Source organism: Copadichromis virginalis, linkage group LG3 (genome assembly GCF_057382275.1).
Source record: "Copadichromis virginalis isolate Kocher_CV1m ecotype Utaka linkage group LG3, C_Virginalis_male_GT1.1, whole genome shotgun sequence".
NCBI classification, from domain to species: Eukaryota; Metazoa; Chordata; class Actinopteri; order Cichliformes; family Cichlidae; genus Copadichromis; species Copadichromis virginalis.
The window spans coordinates 53047335-53067619 of record NC_140620.1 but is presented as its reverse complement, the minus strand read 5'-3'; the positions used below and the strand labels follow the sequence as shown (position 1 = coordinate 53067619).

The 20285-nt window shown below is 42.2% G+C and overlaps 2 protein-coding genes, 1 long non-coding RNA gene and 1 pseudogene across 3 annotated transcripts; all 4 read right to left on the bottom strand.

Moving 5' to 3' along the window:
* Window positions 1–3217: 3217 nt before the first annotated feature.
* LOC146715248 (uncharacterized) lies at window positions 3218–3820 on the bottom strand. Its single transcript, XR_014919340.1, has 3 exons — window positions 3703–3820; window positions 3578–3618; window positions 3218–3478 (listed from the first exon to the last, which is right to left on the bottom strand). It is a non-coding gene; the product is annotated as an uncharacterized LOC146715248 (long non-coding RNA).
* Window positions 3821–3905: 85 nt separating this feature from the next.
* LOC146715247 (immunoglobulin kappa light chain-like) lies at window positions 3906–4769 on the bottom strand. The gene is made up of 2 exons (XM_085440987.1): window positions 4766–4769; window positions 3906–4621 (listed from the first exon to the last, which is right to left on the bottom strand). The coding sequence occupies exons 1-2, from the start codon at window positions 4767–4769 to the stop codon at window positions 3906–3908; spliced, it is 720 nt and encodes a 239-aa protein (XP_085297113.1).
* Window positions 4770–8509: 3740 nt separating this feature from the next.
* Window positions 8510–11216, bottom strand: LOC146715246 (uncharacterized; annotated as a pseudogene).
* Window positions 11217–18501: 7285 nt separating this feature from the next.
* On the bottom strand, window positions 18502–19591 carry LOC146715245 (uncharacterized). The gene is made up of 3 exons (XM_085440977.1): window positions 19561–19591; window positions 18747–19460; window positions 18502–18641 (listed from the first exon to the last, which is right to left on the bottom strand). Exons 1-3 carry the CDS (start codon window positions 19583–19585, stop codon window positions 18502–18504), a joined length of 879 nt encoding a protein of 292 aa, XP_085297103.1. The 5' UTR covers window positions 19586–19591.
* Between the last annotated feature and the right edge of the window lie 694 nt (window positions 19592–20285).

Genomic DNA, 20285 nt, shown 5'->3' with positions numbered 1-20285 from the left:
ACATCAATACAACCATTATAGCCCGAATTTTAATAATATGTATTGCATTAAGTGCATAGTAATTACATAAATTGCAAAAAAAGACAATAAACTACAAAAAACTTGAAAATCGTTTTGGTTTTTTTAACATATATTTCTAGTTATAAGAGGTTATAAGAAATCTAAGAGCTTTATCCCTCAAAACTGTAAATACAAAAAAGTTGCACAAAATAGTTTTTATAGTTTTATTTTTAAAATACACCAATTTTTACATACTGCAGGAAAACGTAAAACAACTATTATAATGCAAATTTGCAAAAACAAAACAGCATGTGCAACAAAATAAACTATTTCCAGCAGTGCAATTTGAGTTCTAAGGATCCCAGAAACAAAAACAAAGTCATAAATTCAAACATAACTTTTAAAAACACCAGTACAGGCTTATAGGATCCTGAAGGTAAAAAACTACATTTCCGCGAAAATGACATAACGTCCGGTTTCGGGCAGGTAATAGCGGATATGCGATAGTTCTCGCTGACATCTATTCCAACATAGGAAGTGTTATGAACAGCTAATCGGATCAGCAAAGCGTGTTTCTGTAATATTATGTTTTTGTTACTGCAAGTACTTTTAATACAATTTTTGCAAAGCTATATGTGGAAGGAAACCGTGACCTAGGAAAAGCTGATTGCATAAGATGTAAGTACAGCTCCTCCGGTTTCATATGCAAAAAAAATTATTGCGCTAGCTTACGTGGTTGCAGTTCTACCAGGATTTTAAAATAGTTACACAAAACGGAGCGTGCCCGCTCCGACCGGCTTTAAAGGGTTAAACTTCAGTCAGGGTTTGCGTGAACTGTTTAGGAATTAAACACATTTTTCTGTTCACTGTGTTCAGTGTTGAGTGAGTGGAAAAGTACAAGTTGTCACCGAGTGGGAGATGGAAGCATGTAAAAATAATAACTAATGCAGCCAAAAAGAGTGCCTGACGAGCACAGTTGTAAGTAAGCTATTAAGACTCGACTGTACACTGTGTTCGTGTGTTCAATTCAATTTATTAACCTACCTCTGAGATGAAGTGCAGCTGTGAAGAACGCTACAGCAGGCAATGTGGTGCTCTTAATGTGTCTATGTTAATTTGAGCTCCCTGAAACCGCAACAAGCAGGTATTTATGTTTCTACAATTTTATTTGCTGGGTTTAATTTCATAACAGCGTTATTGCAAACGATGTTGCATGATGGTTTAAGTTGATTACTTTCACTGAAGATGTAAGAAAGCAAAGTAGCATTATATTTTTATGTTTAAGATACAGTGACGTTCCTAAATGTAACTTCCTTTATTTTAATTTTTTCTCACAATGACGATGCTGAGCAATCCTGTTGGGGAACTTGGATTCCGGTCTTTTAGTCTGACGTGATTTGCCGTTTCCAGGCGTATGTACCTTAATCGAGCCATGTAATAACAACATGTGCCGGAACATAATAGAGTAAAAGAAACATGTTTGTTCAGACAGTGAATGGACTGATTCTTATATAGCGCGCTTCTATTCTCCCAGATTACTCAAAATGCTTTATACAACATGGCACATTCACCGAGTCACACACACTATCTCTAAACTCAGTGCTTCTTAAATACGTTCACGCTCTTGACACACAGACTGGAGGAGCCAGGGATCGACCCACCAACCTTCCGATCAGTAGGTGACCTGCTCTACCTCCTGAGCTACAGCCACCTAGTGGTAAACATGAGTAAACCCTCACTAGGTTTTGGATAAAGTGTACACTCAAACCTGTCAAAACTGCATTTGTAAGTTGGCTATCATAGCAGTATAGTATTTCAACATGGCATTTAGATCTTCTAACTAAAATAGGAACATAAACAGTGCCATAATTGCCAGCTTGATGCCAGAATCGACCCAGACCTGTTTTCTATAAGCCTGGGCCACATAAACCAAACCACAATCGGGCCAGATATGGCATGCAGTGCCATCAACACCAGGCCTGGCTCCTATCTGGATGACATACTACTTACCATGCCAGAAGTCAGCCAGTAGTGCCTGCTTGACACCAGATCCGGGCCACACCTGTCTGGTATGTGGGAAGTCTGTCATGTCTTAGGGTAGAGGCCTGACAAAGTGCAACCCAATTACATGACAAAAACAGTTATCCAGAGCACCTCACCCAATCCCCACCCCTTACCTGCCTGGATTGCCTCTATGTGCCCCCTTTACATTTCTGTCTGCCCCCTCATATATGCCTGTCTAGAACCAGCCCAGACCAACATGCAGGTAATGTCAGATGAAAAGCTTCTTTCATGTCAACAAATATCAGAAAACACCAAAACTGTGTGCAGTTTGTCGCATAGTATGTTGCTAGTTAAGGTCCAGCTGCTGTATTTCAGAGGGAAAGAAAATAAAGAGAGCCAACTTCACTCAGAGATAGAGAAAGATAATAAAGACAGAACAATAGAGGAAGAAGACAGGTTAGATTTAAAGGTAAGGACTGCACTGCAGCTGCCACACAGTGACGTGTGGGCAAGGCCTCAAGTAAACATACACTAAAGCTACAAGAAATGGATGTTGTTCAGATAAATGGAAGAAAGGGTCTACTGGGTACATAGTAATTGCCAGGGAACTCAATGTGTGTGTGTGTCTGTGTGTGTGTGCGCACACAGATGCATGAATCTTTTCTTGTGTGCATATGGCAGTTTGACAAATGAGGATGTGCCTGAATTCATTTATTTACGCCAATTGTTTCCTTCCCCACTCATTTCTCATTGTTTTTTTTGTTTTTTTCAGCTAATGCCAAATTGTACAGATTTTGGCTAAAATCAGTGGCATCCTGATGTCATTGCTGTAGTGGATTGTAATTCCATCCATTTTCTTAGTAAAGTAGTTGTAAGCAGCAGTTATAAGGAGGTTTTGAACAGGAAACTGTTAGGTTAGGAACCAATACTTGTACTTAGTGACAAGATATGACCTGTTTGAAATAAGTGATAGAATTGGTTATTCTTTATGGTTAGTCTGTAGAAACAGTAGAGAAACTGATTCGTTTTTTTGTATTAAAAAAGTAAAAGGTCTGCTCATTATTTGTCCGAATTTATTGTCACTGTAAAAGTATTGTGTTATAGAAAGATAAAACACTCAAGAAAGCAACAACTTCCAACAGATACCATCTCATACAAATGCTTCAAAGGTTGAATTCCAGCACACACAGTAAAAAGTGTTTTATTTGGTGAAAAAACTAAACATGAAGTTACAAAACTGCAATGCTTATATCGTGTCAGTGTCTTATTCTTTAGCATTTAAAGGCTTTGAAGAAATATACTAAGTATAAAAACTACCAAGATAACTATAATACACAAAAACACACACTGATTTCTACTGCTTTATACTTGAGTAGACACATTCAGCCTTGCTGTTGTTTCTCTGTCTTCTTGGTCTGTCAGCCTTGTGGTGCCTTAAAGCTGCATAATGGAGGTTTTCTTCATTTTGCTTGACCTAATAATAACATATAATTGCAAAATAACAATATACAACTTAAAACAGGCTAATAATGTTTTACAATGATAGTGTGCAAAAGTCAACACCAAAATTTACCTCTGCATTTGTTGAAGGCGGGGAAATTCTTGAATGAGACTCTGAAAAGAAAATGATAAAGTGTTCTTACTATTATGCTATGTTGGTTGACTAGATGTTGACAATAACAATAGCAGTTGCAGTACCTGGGCATTGGTGCTTGGTGCAGTTTCTTTTGTGGGCCATATACAATAAGAAAGCCATTAAAACATTTAGAAGTGTGCTGAATGCCAAAGCTCCACTGAAGAAGTACACAGCATTCCCATCATCTGTGGACATTAAGACACCAGCAAACATTATATATCTTCCAGCTAGCTCCTATGAAATATTATAATATAAGCCATCCGAGTTACTCACCCTTAAAGTCCAGCTTGGTCCTGTTTCCAAACAGTATGTGTCCACATGAGGCGACAGCACAGTAGTAGGTCCCAGCATGAGCCGTATTCAGGCTCTTCATTGGTAGGTTGTAGACACATGTGTGTGTCTGTGTGTTGAGTTTCCTCTCACACTGATCATTCCTGCCTCCATGGGTGTAAATGATTCTTGGGAAAGACTCTTCAGAGTCTCTGAACCAGTAAACACTGTGTTCTTCATCACAGGTCCCAGTGTGTACTGTACAGTTCAGAGTCACAGAGCCTCCTGGTTGGATGGTCTCAGAAGCTGACTGCTGCACTAAAGTTGGGATATCCAACTCTGAACCTCTTATGTTGATGATACTGCCCTCTCCAAATTTAAACTTAAATGAATAGCTACTTGCACAATAGTAAGTAGCAGAGTCTGAAATGTCGAGATTTGTTATTTTTAAGTAGATTTTTCCTTTTTCAGCATCAACTGTAAATCGTGGATCACTCTTGAATTCATCACTAAAGGTGGCGTTGGTGTCAAACTTGTAAAGAGTAGAAATGAGCTTTGGTTTCTGTCCCAATGTCAGCTTGTACCAGTAAAACCTCGCAGCAACATCTCCTTCATAGAAACAAGTCAAAGTCACGCTGTCCCCTCTGTTAGATGTTATGAAACGTCTTTCTTGATGAACAGAAAAAGAGAATTTGAGGTCTTTCGTCAGAGCTGAAGTGAAATGAAAGACAAAGTAAACACAATTATGGTCTCATGAAATCATCGTCATTCATTTTAAAAGATTCAAACTGCATTTTATAAAACACACATACACGCACAAACACAAACACACACAAAAACACAAAAAAAACTTACCCATTTTCCCTAAGCACAAACATGTCAAATAGAAGGCAAACTGTGCAGATGTCATTGTGCTCATATCGTTCTGCTCATTGTAAAGAGTATTGACCCTCTTTTAAGAGAGAAGAGTGAGTCTGATTGGCCAAGCAGAAGTGACATGGTATGTCCTGTTAAGGAAACTTGATCACATGTCACCTGCTACCTATAGTGTTGAGCTCAGTGTCTCAGAAATATTGCATGGTGAGAGCTATATAAAATGTAATCTCTTGACATATATACATATCTTACAGTCAGTCACTTTGCTAGCGATGCTATACCTGTGGATTTCAACTGAATGCCAGGTAAGCAACAACGAAGAATCTGATGTTGGTTTAAAGAAATAAATCAACCAGTTTCTTTGTTGATTTAAAGTCAATAAATATTCATCTCTGCATACATGTGCTAATGAAAAGGAACACACTGAAAGTAAATATTGTAATTATGTATTAATTTATGTATTTATTTATTACTTTATTATTTAAACAATAAAGACAAAAAACATACCTGATTTAAATTTGGCCAATCTCATTCAAGGATGAGTTTCTATACTGTCAGACTCTCACATTAAATCTAATATCTACTTGCATATATAAATCTTCAGTGCATGCTAGAGCTCCTCAAGTGCAGCATAAATTATATAGGTCTGAAAACCCTCAGCGAGAACTGGCTACAGATACAGACTACGGAATGGAGCAGCTGTCAGCCACCTCCTGCATACAGCTTGATGTCATCAAGCTGTATGCCAAGAGCGAATGAGACATTGATTCACTGATCCACACCAGCAGGATATACATCGGAATATCATTCGGACTGAAGAAGTATAGTTGGATAATAACAAAGAGAGGGAAGGTAGTCAAAGCTGAGGAGATCGAACTACCAGAAGGCAACATTGCAGATATCGAGGACAGCTACAAGTACCTGCAGATCCCACAGCCAATGGGAACCATGACGAGAATGATATGCAAGCTGCAACCACTGAGTACCTGCAGAGGGTTAGGCAAGTCCTGAGGAGTCAGCTGAACGGTAAGAACAAGATCCGAGCTATAAACACCTACGCCCTGCCCGTGATCAGGTACCCTGCTGGGATAATAAGCTGGCCAAAGGAGGAGATGGAAGCCACTGACACCAAGACCAGGAAGCTCCTGATCATGCATGGAAGGTTTCACCCCAAGTCCAGTGCCCTGAGGGTGTATGCTAACTGGAAGGAAGGAGGCCGGGGACTGGTGAGAGTCAGCACCACAGTCCAGGATGAGACAGTTTACATCCACGAATACATCAGGAAGATGGCCGCAACTGACCGCGTGCTCAGTGAATACCTCAGGCAACAGAAACCCTAGAAAGAGGAGGAAGAGGAGGAACCGTATGTACCACAGGCAAACAGAGGAGGTGGCTTTTTTTTAAACATCAGGGACACATATTATTCCAAGCTAATCTCTTACAGCTATTTATTGTAGCATGTTTTTATTTCAGTACTTACTTCAGATACACCATATTTATTAATGTAAATTTGAACATATAGGATTCTGTAGTTTTAAGGATGCAGGGATTTTCCATTGTTTAAACATCAACACAAAGACCAAAGCCTGGACGTAATTTGCTTTCCAAAATTCAGCAACAGTGCTGCATGTCGCCAACAGCTCCACATTTTCTCCCTCTGTACCTGGATGGTGCCTCTCTGCAGCACCAAAGGACTCCACGAGCAAAATGCTTTTAATGTTGTTTTTGCCAAGCCATATGTGGAAAGAAACCCTGACTTAGGACAAGCTGATGGCATAAGATGTAAGTACAACTCCTCCGGTTTCATGTGCAAAAAAGATTATTGCGCTCACTTACGTGGTTCCGGTTCTACAGGGATTTAAAAATAGTTATGCAAAACAGAGCGTGCCACTCCGACCAGTTTTAAAGGGTTAAAAATGTCTCACTTCTACTATTACTGGATGTCGTCACAAGAGCTGGCTATTCTACGAGGTGCCCTGTGTTTATGTGTTTATGGAGTGACTGTTTAGTTTCGCCAATGTAGAGGTCTGAGCACTCCTCGCTGCACTGCACAGCATACACTATGTTACTTTTAGTTTGCTCAGAAGTAAAGCACCACATAAAGCAACCATCATTGAACAGAGGGGGTGGTTTACGACACCAACTGTTCGCCACCTACAATTTAGTCTTGAGATCCTGTCCCAGGTATCTAAACCCCCACTCATATCTTTTGTCCGGTGACCTCAATGGGTCACATGATAGGGTGATGCAAAGTCTCACAATGGTTTCACCCAAGACCTATGGTGATAATGATCCACATCTTTTTTCACACCTTGGCTCATGTGACAACCCCCACTAGGGTTTAAGTACCTGGAACACTCCCCCATTTGGTTTTACAACCAAAGAAGCCTGTTGGATGAGAGGTGAAATGTCTTCATGAAACTTAAAGAAGTCCAGTTGCTTTCTATCCAAGCTCTTTAGACTGCCATTAGTACCTGCTTCAATCAGCTCAGCACAGCTCCACACGGTTTTTAGGATTTTCCATTAGACGATAATACCTGATACCAGGTACCACAGATTAAGCAGCAGGTATAAAATCACCGTGACAGATGTCACGGTGCTGCGTCTTTGATGAAGCATTTTGAGTCTATTTTTTCATATTTATGATTCTAGGTTTGAGGAAGATTATATAGGTTTAAGTTCAGTTTTATTTAGTCTTCAGTTTAGTTCTTGTTATGTCTCTGAGTTTATTTGCACTCTGGTTTATGGGTTTTTGTTAGCTAGGCTGCTTTTTGCCTTTGTCTCATCCCCATCTTTGTGTTGGTGTCCTGTGTCCCGACCCCCCCCCCCGACCCCCCACATGTTCCATGTTCATGTATCCCCATCTGGGTGTCAAGCTTGTGTGTTTTTGAGTCTCTGTGTTCGTGCTACTTCCTGTTTTATTTTGACAGTGTCTCGCCCTGTATTCAGTATTCAGTGCATTCAGTTTTGCTTCCCCTGTCTCGTTATTTGTCCCTCCTGTGCTCCCATGTGCCTCCACTCTCCCTAATCACCCTTTTGTGTATATATTGTGTGGGTTTCCTTGTTGTTCCTTGTCAGGTCATCTGTTCTTCTCCCCCTGTGTCTCTATTCCTTTGTGTTTCCCAGTTTCGATTAGTTATTAGTTGGGTTGTCTGATTTGTACTTTTACATTCAACCTAATAAACGGCACGTCTTTGGTTAAAACTAGTTCCTGTTCTCTTGTGTTATTGCACCTTGGTCCTCTCTCTGCTTCACACAATCTGCAGCTGCAGATCATGACAACACCCACCTTTGTTGTAGCGTTCGTGTCACATACAAGTGACGTTGTGGTACCTTTGGGCACGTAGCTATAACGACCTTCTGTGCACATTAGATGGTACTTGGTTGTAATGAAAAACAAGTCATGTCGAGGCGATCTCAGTAGGTACTCATGGAAAAAATTTGAGATGCAAACAAATTTGAGATGCAGATCAAAATGTGATCACGTTTTTGTCACAAAAAATTGTGGCTAAAATCTGAAATGAAAAAACAAAGTAAATAAAATAAACATTAAAAGTGCTGTGTACAGAAATTTTATTGATTGTTATTTTAATTGCAATGTATGCTACACAGAGGGAACATACCTGTACAGAAGGAATAGAAAGTCTTGCTTGTTGATGGCCTGAATGTAAAATACAAAAACAGCAGTCTCACTTAAAAGTCCAAATCAGTGAATAAAAACTGTCAAATGCAGCACTTTTTTCCAGTACGTGATTTGAAGTGGTTTCTTTTGCTCATCTTGTAGAAAAGAAAAGCCAGTAAAACAACCAGGGTGGAGGTAAAAGTCAATGCTCCACTCAAGACGTACACCAAGACAAGAGATTTTGCCTCATCTGTAAAGAACAAGGCATCCTGAACATAGACTTCTCTTTATTTTATGTTTTCTTTTAAGTTTGATGGTATAATATCAGTGACTGATTTGGGTTCTATACTGTTACTTACCCCCAAACACCAGCATGGTTCCTTCTCCAAACAGTACAGGGAGTGCAGAATTATTAGGCAAGTTGTATTTTTGAGGAATAATTTTATTATTGAACAACAACCATGTTCTCAATGAACCCAAAAAACTCATTAATATCAAAGCTGAATGTTTTTGGAAGTAGTTTTTAGTTTGTTTTTAGTTTTAGCTATTTTAGGGGGATATCTGTGTGTGCAGGTGACTATTACTGTGCATAATTATTAGGCAACTTAAAAAAAAACAAATATATACCCATTTCAATTATTTATTTTTACCAGTGAAACCAATATAACATCTCCACATTCACAAATATACATTTCTGACATTCAAAAACAAAACAAAAACAAATCAGCGACCAATATAGCCACCTTTCTTTGCAAGGACACTCAAAAGCCTGCCATCCATGGATTCTGTCAGTGTTTTGATCTGTTCACCATCAACATTGCGTGCAGCAGCAACCACAGCCTCCCAGACACTGTTCAGAGAGGTGTACTGTTTTCCCTCCTTGTAAATCTCACATTTGATGATGGACCACAGGTTCTCAGTGGGGTTCAGATTTAGTATTTAGTATTTATTTATTTATTGTCATTGTCAAGAACAATGAGATCAGGTGAACAAGGTGGCCATGTCATTAGTTTTTCTTCTTTTATACCCTTTCTTGCCAGCCACGCTGTGGAGTACTTGGACGCGTGTGATGGAGCATTGTCCTGCATGAAAATCATGTTTTTCTTGAAGGATGCAGACTTCTTCCTGTACCACTGCTTGAAGAAGGTGTCTTCCAGAAACTGGCAGTAGGACTGGGGGTTGAGCTTGACTCCATCCTCAACCCGAAAAGGCCCCACAAGCTCATCTTTGATGATACCAGCCCAAACCAGTACTCCACCTCCACCTTGCTGGCGTCTGAGTCGGACTGGAGCTCTCTGCCCTTTACCAATCCAGCCACGGGCTCATCCATCTGGCCCATCAAGACTCACTCTCATTTCATCAGTCCATAAAACCTTAGAAAAACCAGTCTTGAGATATTTCTTGGCCCAGTCTTGACGTTTCAGCTTGCGTGTCTTGTTCAGTGGTGGTCGTCTTTCAGCCTTTCTTACCTTGGCCATGTCTCTGAGTATTGCACACCTTGTGCTTTTGGGCACTCCAGTGATGTTGCAGCTCTGAAATATGGCCAAACTGGTGGCAAGTGGCATCTTGGCAGCTGCACGCTTGACTTTTCTCAGTTCATGGGCAGTTATTTTGTGCCTTGGTTTTTCCACACGCTTCTTGCGACCCTGTTGACTATTTTGAATGAAACGCTTGATTGTTCGATGATCACGCTTCAGAAGCTTTGCAGTTTTGAGACTGCTGCATCCCTCTGCAAGATATCTCACTATTTTTGACTTTTTTGAGCCTGTCAAGTCCTTCTTTTGACCCATTTTGCCAAAGGAAAGGACGTTGCCTAATAATTATGCACACCTGATATAGGGTGTTGATGTCATTAGACCACACCCCTTCTCATTACAGAGATGCACATCACCTAATATGCTTAATTGGTAGTAGGCTTTCGAGCCTATACAGCTTGGAGTAGGACAACATGCATGAAGAGGATGATGTGGACAAAATACTCATTTGCCTAATAATTCTGCACTCCCTGTATGTGTCCACATGAGTCAAAAGCGCAGTAGTAAATCCCAGCATGAGACACATTCAGGCTGGTGATTGTCAAGTTAGAGACACAGGTGTGTGTTCTTCTGTTGGCTTTCCTCCCACACTGATCATTCCTGCCACCATGGGTGTAAATGAGTCCTGGATGAGATTCTTCAGAGTCTTTGAACCAGTAAACACTGTGTTCTCCATCACAAGTCCCAGTGTATACTGTACAGTTCAGAGTCACGGAGCTTCCTGGCTGGATGGTATCAGAAGCTGATTGTTGGACCACAGCCTTGATGTTCAAGTCTGAATGTTTAACAGCAACAGTAATGCTCTCTGAAAATGTTGATGTGTACAAATAAGAACATATACAGTAGTACCTTCCTGAGTCAGAAGTCTGAGATTATTAAGTTGTTTTGACCAGTTTGATTATCCAGGTTGAAGCGTGGATCACTCTTGAATGTATCATAAAATGTGGGATTGTTTTCATATACATAGAAGGTAGACATGAGTCTTGGTTTCTCTCCCAAAGTTTGCTTATACCAGTAAAACCGTGGAGCTCCATCACCTTTACTGTAACAATGCAAAGTCATGCTGTCCCCAGTTTTAACTGATATGAAACGTCTTTCTTGAGTAACAGAAGAAGAGGTATTCAGGTTGTTTGTCTGAGCTGAAGTGAAATAAAAGAATGCAGGTTATGGAATCCTGAAAGCATGAAAATGTATTAAAACTTTCAAAATCAAACTCACCTATTTCCCCCAAGAATAAACATGAGAGATGGATGACAAGCTTCCCAGATGTCATCTTCTTGAAATAATCGTGCTGAATGAAAAGAATCTCAAACCTTTCTTCACTCTTCTTACAGAAGACTGTTCCTGATTGGCCAAGCAGAAGTGACACAGCATGTCTTTTTAAATACAAAATTATGTTTTTACAGTTATAAGGAGATTCAAGATGAATATGACACATAATATGAATATGACTCTAATCCAAATTGGCCAAATGTAGCAGGGAAAATGTTCTTTACTTAGAAACACAGAGTCTTCCAGCCAGCAGAGAAAATTAAGCAGTTGTGTTTACATCATCCTCACTAAGAGAGATATCTAATGGGACCCCCCTTCACACTAAGATCTTGAAGAGTATGAAGATGGAGATATTATTTGTACAAATATTTCATAAAAAGACTCAAAAATGCATTTCTAAAACATAGGTACTTTTGGAGAGCCAAAATATATGAAGCAGTTTGACTGTAGATCCATCTATGTGGATTTGTGATAACCTCTCCATGGACCCATGAAGATCGTTTACAACCTTAAACTGTATTACATCACACAGAAGATATACTAAGTTTGGAAGTGATATGCCGGTCTTTATTTGGGGTAACTGTAAGGCACTTTTAGATATCATTGTCTGCCTTTTATTCCATTTGAAGCTTGATATATGAGAATTAAGAAAGAATTAAGAAAGACAGAGGCAGACCAGACCTCATTAGCAACATTAATTACGTCCGACAATCACAACAAAACCATTTCCTTTTTCACATTCACCTCCCCTGACACTCCGCTCATCATTGGGTTCCCTTGGTTACAAAAGCACAACCCACACATTGACTGGGCCAGGAAAACGATTGCTAGCTGGAGTCTTTTTTTTGTCTCGCTAACCGCACTAAGATCAGCTGTTCCCATAAACACAGGGTTCTCCTTCCCACAGATCTCACAGCCACCTGATCTTTCCTGGGTACCTTCTGAGTATCATGTGTCATGCCTGTCCTCATGCCGATCACGTCATCTTAGAACAGCCTCCCCCATAAGCTTTTCCCAGTTCCTCCGGCTCCTGCGTTATCCCTGTGTTTCCTCATATTTTTGCCCGATCTCCTCTGTAATTAAATATTGTATATAGTTTGCAACCAGTGTACTGAGTTTGCTTTTGGGTCCCGCCTCTGTGCAGACTCTGGTTCATGACAATATCCCTTCTTTTATTCTTTTAATTCTGTATATCAGTATCCAACACAGATTTGCGGCAAAACAAAACAAAAATTTATTTTGTGCTGCCTTAATTCTTCAAAACATCGATTCAACAAGGTGTTGAAAACCTTGCTCAGACATGTTGGTCCATACTGATATGATATCATCTGCTGCACATTTGGCATCTGCACATCCCCAGTGTGAATCTCCCATTCCACCACATCCCAAAGATGCTCTATGGGACTGGAATCTGGTGACTGCGGAGGCCATTTGAGTACAGTTTTATGTTTCCACGTTTCAAGTACTTTAACAAAACAGTGTATTTGCCCTTCACGTGTTTGATGCCAAACGTGGCACAGTTTGAAGAATTAGTGATGCAAGTGTAGGACTGAAGGCAGGCATAAAGATAATCTTTTATTAGGTTGCAAACAGAATTACAAAATAGAAAAAAAACCCTGAAATCCAAAAATCATTTTAAAGATCCTGTCATGATCCTGGGTCCTTTTGACCCAGCGTTTTGTGTTTTCTCTTCGCGATTTTGGTTCTGTTCTCTAATTGGTGTTTACCCTGTTCCCCCCCGTGTGTTCCTGTTTTATTGTGAAGGTCTGCATCTTATGTGAGTGTTTTCAGTTTGCCTCCCTGGTCTCGTCATGTTAATCACTCCCAGCTGTGTCTCCCACCTGTGTGTAATCTCCCTGTGTTCTCTGAGTGTATTTAAGTTGTATTTTCTGTCTTGGTAATCGCTGGTTCGTCTGTGTTGTTTCCCCTTGGTCTCCCCGTATGTATTTCTCCGGACCTCCCTGCATCCTCATTCTGGTTTGTCTTCTTAGTTTACCCAGTTTAGGTCTCCAGTTTCATGTTTTGTCGCCACCGCTGTTTGTACTTACCCACCACTGTAAATAAACACTCACCTGCACCAGAGCTGCTGCCTTTTTGGTCCTTTCCTACAATCCCACACGGCTTGCCTCGGCAATCCGTGACAGTACGAACCAGCCACCATGGACCCTGCAGCAGTAAATCCGTCCGAGGAGCTCCGGGACGACGTTACATATAACGTGGAGATTCTCCTCGGGCTGTGGCTTGAAAACCCTCCAGAGGAGCTTCGCCGCGCCGTGGAAAGTCGGCTACAACGGCTCTTTTCCGGCCTGCCATGGCTTCTAACTTCGCTTCCTCCGACCATGCAGGCTTTTCTCCGGCTCACACCCCACCTTCTCTCAGCCACTCCTGCCTCGCTGCCCGACTCGCCGGATGTGGTCTTGCCCGGCCCATCGGAGCCATCTGCGGGGAAGAAACGCCGATCGCGCCGCGGGCGCGCCACCCCACAGCCGGACGTTCGGACTTCTAATTCGCTGGCTGTGGTGAGTGAGGACTCTGTGTCGGTTCCAGACTCTGTGACTGTTCATTCAGGGGCTGTGTTTTGTGTGGCGGATGTCAACGCGAGCTGCTTATCGCCTGTGCAGCTACCGGCAGCTCAGTTAGCTCCCCCGCAGCCTCTCGCAGCTCAGTTAGCTCCCCCGCAGCCTCTCTCAGCTCAGTTAGCTCCCCCGCAGCCTCTCTCAGCTCAGTTAGCTCCCCCGCAGCCTCTCTCAGCTCAGTTAGCTCCCCCGCAGCCTCTCTCAGCTCAGTTAGCTCCCCCGCAGCCTCTCTCAGCTCAGTTAGCTCCCCCGCAGCCTCTCTCAGCTCAGTTAGCTCCCCCGCAGCCTCTCTCAGCTCAGTTTCCAGAGCCGCCTGTAGCGCAGGCCCCAGTAGCTCCAGTAGCGCAGGCCCCAGTAGCTCCAGTAGCGCAGGCCCCAGTAGCTCCAGTAGCGCAGGCCCCAGTAGCTCCAGTAGCGCAGGCCCCAGTAGCTCCAGTAGCGCAGGCCCCAGTAGCTCCAGTAGCGCAGGCCCCAGTAGCTCCAGTATCATCGGCTTCACTCATTCACTCCGTGCAGGGAGAAAGTTTAATTTCACCTCAAGGTGCTTTTCATGGTTCAGCCGCCATTGGCACAGTTTGCCGCTCCAGGGCTTCCCCAGAGGCTAGGTCTCAGTCCCCAGCTGATTCTGGACCCCTGAAGTCTAAGCAGCTACATGAGAACTGCGCCATATCAGCATTGCCTGTGCAGAGCCCGTGCTCAGTGCATTGCCAGTTGCCTTCGTGTTTGCCAGAGGACTCCATGACTGCTGGCTTAGTGATCACTTCTGCTGGAGGGTCCGAGGGACCGCTCCGGCCTTCGTCTCGTGTCTCCGCTGGAGGGTCTGACGGACCGCTCCGGCCTCTGTTTCCTGTTTCAGCTGGGGGGCCCGAGGTGCCCGTCCAGCAGCCTTCCTCGTCAGCTGGTGGTTCCGGAGAACCACACCAGCCTCATGCCTCGTCGGCTGGAGGGTCCGAGGAGCCCGTCCAGCCTCCTGTTGCAGCTTCATCATCCTCGCATGGTCCAGCTTCGTCATCCTTGTCTGGTCCAGCTTCGTCCATGTCTTCACCCTTGTCTGGTCCAGCTTCGTCCGTGTCTTCAGCTTCGCCCGGTCCGGCCTCTGCCTGTGCTTCGCCCGGTCCGGCCTCTGCAGCCTCGCCTGGTCCGGATCGCCGTCGCCTGAGTGGCCGCCGTTGCCTTCCGCACGGCCGGCCCCCGGACCGCCGTCGCCTGAGTGGCCGCCGTTGCCTTCCGCACGGCCGGCCCCCGGACCGCCGTCGCCTGAGTGGCCGCCGTTGCCTTCCGCACGGCCGGCCCCCGGACCGCCGTCGCCTGAGTGGCCGCCGTTGCCGTCCGCACGGCCGGCCCCCCGAACTGTTTGGACTCCTGTGCTGTCGGCCTCCGGCCGGCCCCCTGAACTGTTTTGGACTCCTGTGCTGTCGGCCTCCGGCCGGCCCCCTGAACTGTTTTGGACTCCTGTGCTGTCGGCCCCCTGAGCTCTTCTGTTTTGAACTCTGTTTTTTTTTCCTGTGTTCTGGTGTGCTTCGTTTCTTTTGGTTTTGGACTCGTTTTTTGTTTTTGTCTTTTTGCCTTCTGGTGCTCCGGTTTTGTTTTGCTTCGGGCCCTCCTTCCTGGGCCCCCGCCGCCCGCCCTGGTCGGGTTGTTTTCTGTTTTTTCTGGCTGTTTTGTTTCTTGTTGGGCTGTCTGGGGCCAGCCTTTGAGGGGGGTACTGTCATGATCCTGGGTCCTTTTGACCCAGCGTTTTGTGTTTTCTCTTCGCGATTTTGGTTCTGTTCTCAAATTGGTGTTTACCCTGTTCCCCCCCGTGTGTTCCTGTTTTATTGTGAAGGTCTGCGTCTTATGTGAGTGTTTTCAGTTTGCCTCCCTGGTCTCGTCATGTTAATCACTCCCAGCTGTGTCTCCCACCTGTGTGTAATCTCCCTGTGTTCTCTGAGTGTATTTAAGTTGTATTTTCTGTCTTGGTAATCACTGGTTCGTCTGTGTTGTTTCCCCTTGGTCTCCCTGCGTCTTCCCGTATGTATTTCTCCGGACCTCCCTGCATCCTCATTCTGGTTTGTCTTCTTAGTTTACCCAGTTTAGGTCTCCAGTTTCATGTTTTGTCGCCACCGCTGTTTGTACTTACCCACCACTGTAAATAAACACTCACCTGCACCAGAGCTGCTGCCTTTTTGGTCCTTTCCTACAATCCCACACGGCTTGCCTCGGCAATCCGTGACAGATCCTGAGAGAGATGGAGATATACAGCCAGAGAGACAAAGAACAAAGGGAAGACAGGGCTATAAATATTAACTGGAAATGAACCTGTAACATTTAAACAGGCAGTGGTCGAGCCTCTGCCGAAATGCCCTGGCCTGGATGCCTCTTTGTTCTGTAATTTCAGACCTATTTCAAAGCTTCCTTTTGTTTCTAAAGTTTAGAAACATTGTGTCTTCACAGCTGCAGGCTTTTTAAAACAGTCAAAGCATTTTTGAGGTATTTCAATCAGGTTTTAAAGCACTTCACAGCAGAGTCTGCGCTTTTGAGAGTTTTTAATGATATTTTACTAACTGCTGACTCTGGGAATTCCGTCTTACTTCTGCTTTTGGGTCTCACAGCAGCTTTTGATACAGTAGATAACAACATTTTAATTTCTCACCTAGAACATCATGTTGGAATTAGAGACACTACCTGGGAGTGAATAAAGTCATACCTGTCTCACAGAAGTTTCTTTGTCTCACTTGGGAAATTTTAGTCATCCTCACTATCACGGTAGCGACTGGTCCAGAATGCTGCTGTTCGCCTGCTGACAGGGACACGCAAACATGAGCACATTACCCCTGTTCTTGCTGTTCTTACACTGGTTGCCTGTCGATTTTAGAATTCATTTTAAAATATTATTTTTTGTTGTCAGACCTTCTACACCTGTACACTTCACAACTGACCAGTCACTCCTTGCTGTCCCCATGTTGCGACTGAAACAACGAGGGTACCGAGCTTTTGTGGCCCGCAAATTATGGAATAAGCTGCCCCTCCATATTAGGCTGGCCCCAACACTTGAAATCTTCAAATCACTTTTAAAAACACACATTGTTTTCAAGGCTTTTTAGCAGTAGTGCCAGAGTCAGCTTGTAGTCAGTTTTAGTCTGTTTTTGGTCACTCGTAATCTTTTTATTTTGTTAATTTTATTTTTTGTACAATTTGTCTATTTTACTCATGTTTTAATATTTAATATACTGATTTATTTTTATCGTCTTTTTTCATTTATGTATTTATTTTATTGTTAATTATGTTCATTTATTTGTCTGTTTAATGTATTGTTTTTAACTTTTGTCTCTGTTTTTTGCTGTAAAGCACTTTGGTAAACAATTTTGTTTTAAATTGCTCTATAAATAATGTAGATTGGAATGTTGAACAGATGAGAAATAACACGCAATCCATCTGTCAATCTCCTGTTCCCTTCCCCCAGGATGTTGTCTAAGCTCTGCCAGAGTCTGGAGTTAAAGATCACACGGATGGGGCTTCTGCCAGGCATTCTTCCCCCATCACCTGATCCAACTCATCACCAGCTGGTGATCAGTTGACAGCTGAGCACCTCTTTTCACCGTAGTGATAACTACAATACTATTAGGTCTTTCCCTTTCCTATATTTACTGTTTTCTAGCACTTAATTATCTCAGACCTAAGTGTTTCAGGCTGCACTCTGAACAGGTTGCCATTTTTCCGCTAAGTCAACACAGAGCTGTTTTTGGACAGTGAATGATGTCCTTCTCTGTGTGGCAGGCAAAGTGGGACGTAAATGAAGGACTCATTAAACATTAAGTGAACTCAAAAAGGAAGCTTTAATGCTGACCACTTTGCAAAAAACAGAAAAATACAAAACTCAGATAAAGCAGGAGCCACGAATTTACAGTCTAGGAACGAGGTGGGATACATAAGGCTGGAGATTTTAGTGGGGACCACGTGGACCGGTGGTAGTGCAGGTGAGCAAATCAAATCAAATCAAATCACTTTTATTGTCACATCACATGTGCAAGTACATTGGTACAGCACATGTGAGTGAAATTCTTGTGTGCGAGCTTCACAAGCAACAGAGTTGTGCAAAATACAATAATGTAAACAAGCAAAATACAAGAATGGCTACAGCTGAAACTAATAAATATATGTACAATATATAATAGTATATGCGTTTCTGGATGTGTATACTAAATATTTTTCTACGTGTGTGTGTGTGTGTGTGTGTGTGTGTGTGTGTGTACACATATTTTACAAATTAAATAGAGTAAACAATAAATAAAATATATAAAAATATGCAAGTGATGAAATGATGCTAGCAGTTAAATCATTTTTCTTTCAGACCAAAGAGAAGATGCCAAAATCATCACTACAGCAGAAAGGTAATACTAAATGTAATTTTTTCTACTATGTTTACTTTATACTGGAGTACACACATGTATCCTCTGTGTTGCTTCTCTGTCTTCTTGCTTCTTTCGTCCTAATTTTTCTCAAAGCAGCATAATGAAGGTTGTCCTCTTGGGTGCTCTGGATACCAAAAGAATCAAAATAACAATTCAACAAGAAATCTAATTTCCTAAAAACACAAGAACTTCCACACTTTAAAACTCACCTCTAAATTTACAGAATCATTTGCGTTTGAGTCTGCTGAGAAAAAAAGCAAATGATTTAAACTTCAATGCCACTATTTTTAAACACAACAGTAAAATATGAAAACAGATTCTAACCTCTGGATTGGCAGTTGTTCCTCTTTTTCATCTTATACACTAAAAAAGTTGATGAGACGCTGATGATGGTGGTGAGTGTTAAAGCTGCGCTTAAGAAATACATCAGGGCAGCAGAATCTCGCCGAATTGTAAATCCTAGAAATGACAGAGCTTTTTAGCTTTTCATCTTCAGTTCATCAAATATGATCTGCTCCTATTTATAATACCATGTGAGTCACCTCTGCTGGAAAAGTGACTTACCCCCAAAGTCCAGCTTGGTCCCGTTTCCAAACAGTATGTGTCCACATAGGGCGACAGCACAGTAGTAGATCCCAGTGTGAGACACATTCAGGCTCTCCATTCTCAAGTTATAGACACAGGTGTGTGTACTTTTGTTGTCTTTCCTCTCACAATGACCATTCCTGACTCCATGGGTGTAAATGAGTCCTGGCTGAGAGTCTTCAGAGTCTTTGAACCAGTAAACACTGTGTTCTCCATCACAGCTCAGCATAGTGTGAACCATACAGTGCAGACTTACAGAGCCTCCTGGCTGGATGGTCTCAGATGCTGACTGATGAACTAAAGCTTGTACGTTTAAATCTGAATCATTGACACTGACAATAATGGTCTCTAAGAATGTTGATGTGTAGAAATAGGAACGTATACAGTAGTAAGTTGCTGAGTCTGAAACACTTAAGTCTGAGATAATCAAGTGTTTTTTTCCATTTCCATTATCTAGTCTGAAGCGTGTAGTATTGTTGAATGGACCATGAAATTTTACAAAGTTGGTTTCTGACTTATAGAAGGTAGAAATGAGTTTTGGTTTCTCTCCTAAAGTTTGTTTGTACCAGTAAAAAATTGCAGCAACATTATGTTCATAGTAACAATGTAAAGTCACTCTGTCTCCAGATTTAGCTGATATAAAACGTGCTTCTTCATGAACAGAGGAGGATAAATGCAGGTTGTTCTTCTGAGCTGTGGTGAAATGAAAGACAAAGCAAATACACATTGTGGAACATGGCAGCTGAGAAAAAAGACCTTAAAAGAATTAGACTGTGGTTAAACACAAACTTACCAATTACACCCAAGAAGAAACACATCAGGTAGAAGACAATGTGTGCAGATGCCATTGTTCCAAACAGTCGTACTGAATAAAAGAACGGCGACTCTTCACTTTTAAGAGTGAAGATTAGATTTTACTGGCCAATCAGAAGCTACACAGTACATGGAAAACTAGATCACATGATCAATGACATCTGTAGTGTTAAACTTAGTAGCTGAGAAAAAAAAACAGAAGAACATCATGATTTAGATCAGAGGTGAGATATATTAGATGTCAACTCGCTAAATATCCTGTAGACAATGTGATTGTGTGGGGCAGTGTGAGACCCATAGTTTATCACTTTGAAATATTTAATATATTTTAAGAAACATGAAAAAAAAATACATAACCACACAAAGTATGCTAGTAGCTTTTTTAATGGTTTTCATGTCAAATAAATGTTTGGAATTTTTGAAGTTTGTGTTTAGGATTTTCTGTCATGTGAAGTTGTGACTCCTGTGCCAGGTTCTGTTTTGGATATCTGTTTTTATTTCTTTGTTATTTTACTGTGACTTTCCATCCATCCATTTTCTTCCACTTATCCGGGACTGGGACACATGGGCAGCAGCCTAAGCAGAGAAGCCCAGACCTTACTCTCCCTGGCCACCTCCTCCAGGTTGTCCTGGGAAATACCAAGGCGTTCTCAGCCGAGTGACGTAATCTCTCAAGCTTGTCCTGGTCTCCTCCCAGTGGGAGGT